This window comes from Mesitornis unicolor, unplaced genomic scaffold, assembly GCF_000695765.1.
Source record: "Mesitornis unicolor isolate BGI_N332 unplaced genomic scaffold, ASM69576v1 scaffold16383, whole genome shotgun sequence".
Lineage (NCBI taxonomy): Eukaryota > Metazoa > Chordata > Aves > Mesitornithiformes > Mesitornithidae > Mesitornis > Mesitornis unicolor.
In genome coordinates, this window is record NW_010172734.1 from 11,670 (window position 1) to 16,011 (window position 4,342).

The 4,342-nt window shown below is 37.3% G+C and overlaps 1 protein-coding gene across 1 annotated transcript in view; it reads right to left on the reverse strand.

The window, feature by feature from the left end:
* NUP107 (nucleoporin 107kDa) overlaps nt 1-4,342 on the reverse strand; it is a 28,752-nt gene that overhangs the window by 10,459 nt on the left and 13,951 nt on the right. The window contains exons 15-17 of the mRNA XM_010180507.1: nt 2,045-2,156; nt 814-890; nt 207-266 (exon numbers count right to left, since the gene is read on the reverse strand). Coding sequence (XP_010178809.1) covers nt 207-266; nt 814-890; nt 2,045-2,156 — 249 coding nt within the window. The remainder of the gene's footprint in view (nt 1-206; nt 267-813; nt 891-2,044; nt 2,157-4,342) is intronic.

Consider the following 4,342-nt stretch of genomic DNA (forward strand, 5'->3'; position numbering starts at 1 on the left):
TAATACTAAGGAAAGTCTATTGTATATTGAATTAAGGCACATCAATCCTACAAAGAACGAGTCTACCAAAGCAGTAATGTGTGCTATTGTCCTGTTTACTAGATCTTTAAAAGGACAATAACCAGAACTGCAGTGTTTCTGATGATATCACTGCCACATGTGAGAAGGAAAATGCACAACTACCCTCACTAGGAGGCCTGACGTACCTGTTTGAGGTTTCCACTCAGTGCTGCATAGATTGCTCTCTCATATCTATTAAACTGCTCCTAATATAAACAGGAAAAAATACAACTTTTAATTACAAAGCATATATGTTTTCTAGTCACTTTACATTTTATTAGAGATTAATCCACTACAAAACGTTGCATCATTTTCCAAAAGCTGTAAAATCACAGGGCACATCAGGAACAACAACAACAAAAAGAATAAGAATAGCAAGTGACTTCCCCTTCACTGGCATCCCCTTGTAACTTATCTGAAAAATTTATATTGACCTGGAAAGAAAGCAATGCTTTTCCTTTCCAAATCAATTAAGTCAAGATGAAAGTCAAAGTTAATGTCAGCAGTTTCACTTTCAAACAAACAAACAAGTCAGACATTTCCTAAGCCTGAAAAATTGGTGCTGATTGTTTACTGATTAGGTTTCTCACTACAAGCCATAAATACGTTATTTCAGAAATCCTTTTAGAAGCATTAATTGCAAATCCTATAAGCAGCAAACACAGAGGGGGTAGGTTTACTTAAAACCAAGTAATAGAGTTCAGAGAAGTTTAAATTTATATATTAATATCAAGCACATCAGCATTATCTTACCTCTTCAGCCATACGCCAACAACTTATTTTCCAAATGCACCTGTATGGATTCCCCTGAACAGGCTCCAGCTCTTTTCCTATATGCAAAGGATAATTAAAAAAAATAAGAGGGAGTGGGGGGCATAAGACAATGCTACTCTTAAAAAGAGAGAAACCAGGAACAAGGTAAAGCCTATTTTCTGTTATTAACCTAATTTCAATCCCTTTGGAATTCTTCCCAAAGCATTTTGGTGCTTTCCACTAGACTGCAAGGTGGCTTTTCTGGGAAGTTTGGTGAAAACATCTCTCACAGTTCCAGTGTTCTGAAAGCTTAGCTGCCATCTAGCTTTGAAGAAAATAATGGTTTTGACCATAACATAGCTACAAAGTTTACATTTGAAAAACACAAAGTTAAGAAGAAAAGGAATTTTTATATCGTACAGAATAGAAACTTCTAAAAAAATGTCACTGTTTCAGTGCTGCTATTCTGCATGCATCTGCATGGGGGCACGCATCGTGGAATTAAAACCTATGTAACAGCAGGCTAGGTAGGCACACTAAAAACAGGCCCAGGACACTGGTGAAGCATGCGGATAAAAGTAACGAGCTATCAGGAGCTGAAAAGCAGGAAAGCGTTGTGCCTTCCAGACCTGGCTATGCACAACACTTAGACTCGTTCATTCGTAAATTCCTTCCTAAATCCTGCAATGTCCTGAGCATAAAAAGAAGCAAGGTACTGTCTTATAATTTGTGTGCACAGGACTCCAGAACCAAGGAGAAACGTATTTTACCAATTTTCAAATATTTTAAAAGCATCTCTTTTTCCTGCATTTACATTTGCTGAACTAGTCCTACTATACCTTTCTGAAGCTGGATATAGAGTCCAACTTTGAGATTGCAAGCAACAAATCGTCTGCTAAATGGCACGAGTCAGATCTTGAGAAGATACAGACTGAAATACTACGTGGAGGTGGAAAGGATTTGTTCGGAACTCTGAGACATCTTTTTTCTAATGATTATGCTTGATTTTCAAAAAGAAAGTGACTTTAACATGTTAAGTGGATTCAGTGAACTCAGACTTTCAACTAAAACAACTCCACGGTAGCTTTTACACATTCACCAGACATGGCAAAATACAAAAAAGGCTCAGAAGGTGAAAAGAAAGCTATTTCTCTTTGCCACAGACAGATACTAAGAGAAAGCCATCTGCCCTATTTTTACATCTGTCTCAAATGCACTTTGAAGTAGATACCTCCGTTTACGTTAGGATCATGATACAATTTCCATCCTTCCAAAGTTGCAGCTCTCCAGGCCTGACCACATCGTTTGCATAAGCGCTGTGCCTGAAAAGTAATGGATTTTCTCAGCAAAAGACTTCAAGGTAGGAAAACCACCAGCTTGTCCTTTCGAAATTAGAACATCATTAAAATTAATTTAATTAAGTTAATCTGTGTAGAGAGTCTACTATGCAAAAAATAAGCACAAAGAACCTTAAACAACTGAAAGATTTGAAAGTAAAGAAAATGTCATCTGTGGTTTTTCCACTAAACATTTTAGTTTTTCAGTCAGTATTTATAGCATTGTCAGCAATATGCTACAGTCCCATCTTTGTCAGTCTTAACAGCTGTTACGCATCCTTCTGATAAGTTTAGTTTAAGGCGTTGTCTTGTTGCTTAGATGTATAACCCATCTCTTCATGCAGCCATCTACTTCTCCAGTTGACTTAGCTTTCCAAACCCCTCATCCACATCTAAAAATAGGAACCCCACCTTTCCCAAAATGATATTCAATAGTCTATGCGCTAGCACAAACAGGTTTAATTCAAAGCTATTTCAAATAGCATGGAAAGTAGAACAGAAACTGTACCAATAAAAAAAAAAAAAAAGATTGCCTACAACTCTTCCAATCCTATACCCTTGAAGAAAAAAACCAAACAGCTAAAGATCATCTAATTAGCCTGACTGGTACTGTTCCAGCACTGACAAAACAGTATGAACAGTGAGAGGAACTGCAATATGCAGTCTGGGTTTGTTTAGCCAAATCCTGTTCTTCTCACACTGGAAGGCTGCAGACGTTCAGCCATTTTGGGAATGGTGAGAAACAGTAATTTTAAAGAACAGAAAAGCAAGTTGTTTTGGCTTACCTGCTGTGTATTGCCTGTTGTACAGTAAATGAACAGAGGTTCCTTCTTAATTCAGAGTAAACTGAAAGTATTTTAACTTACTCTTTCAGTAGTGAATAACCCCCTTCATGCTTGTCAGACACTAGGGACATGATAGCAGTGACTGCAGAACATCTGATGCTGCAAATTTGTATTCTTATTGCCCTGCAGCAACACGCTCATGTGCCCACACTATCACAAAATGAATAGATGTGCACCATATTGGAACAGAATATCAGCAAGTAACCACAGACCTAAGTCTAAGGTCTTGGGGACACAAGAATTTCAAGTCTCTTTATTTCCCCCATTACTCAAATGTCATGCATACATAGAGTCTCCTATAAGGGAATCAGGTTCCAGCTGAGGCCTTTAGATACCACCACAATATAAGTATTTACATGACTAAACCATGAAAGCCCCTTCACAGCTGCGAATTGTTATTCAGATCAGCTCTAGGACTGGAATTGCCTGGATGTTACTCTGCTAAGGATTATACACATAACATTCTCTAAGGTAGGGAAACAATCAGACTTACAGTGAAAGAGTTAATGGAGAATAGTAGTGTTTTCTAGAATACTCAGATAAAGCCTATCAGAGTTTTCACTACTGAAGATGCTCCCAAACAATAAAGGTAAGAAAAAGAAAGGCAGAAAGCAAGCAAGAAAAGTTATTTTAACTAGTAAGAGTAATCACTGTAAATACATTTCTTCTGATGGCAGTACCAGCCTGTGGAGTTCGTGCACTGGTCCCCAGTTCTCAGTCCTGGGACACCCCTCCAAATGTGCCACTGCAACTGTTTGTACATGATAAAACCTGGCCTGAATCTCTCGCTCAATTCCTCTCAGACTCAAGGGAATGTTGGAGGAGCAAAGCAAGTAAAGTTTGCTTAATTTAATGCTATTTCTAAGAAAAGCATACATTAAACTTCTCTCCCTAGCTAAAACTGCAAGCGTGTTCCACTCTAATGTATCTAAAAGGAAGCCTGTACAATAATCCACTGATTAGAGATGCAGTTAGGAAGTTCTTGGAAACATTCTGTGTGTTTGTCTGGCTGTATCTACTATCAAGCCACTACAGCAAATTAAAAAAAACCTAAAAATCTCATCAACCAACCAAAAAACCCAAGGATACAACATTTTTTCCATAACATCTATTCTACACCCAAAATTACTTAACTAAATGCAAAATTCTAGTAAAATAGTAATTTAGCAGTCCATTGCTGTCAGTATTGAAAATAAATTGAAAATTAAATCACTAGAAGCCAAATTTGAACAGACATTTATAGCATACAGCTTTTCATTGGCTTTAATAGTAAGATTTAAAATAAGTTAAACCAGTTAACCAAGGAGATACGGTAACTTTCTGCAACTTACCTCATCTGTCATTCCT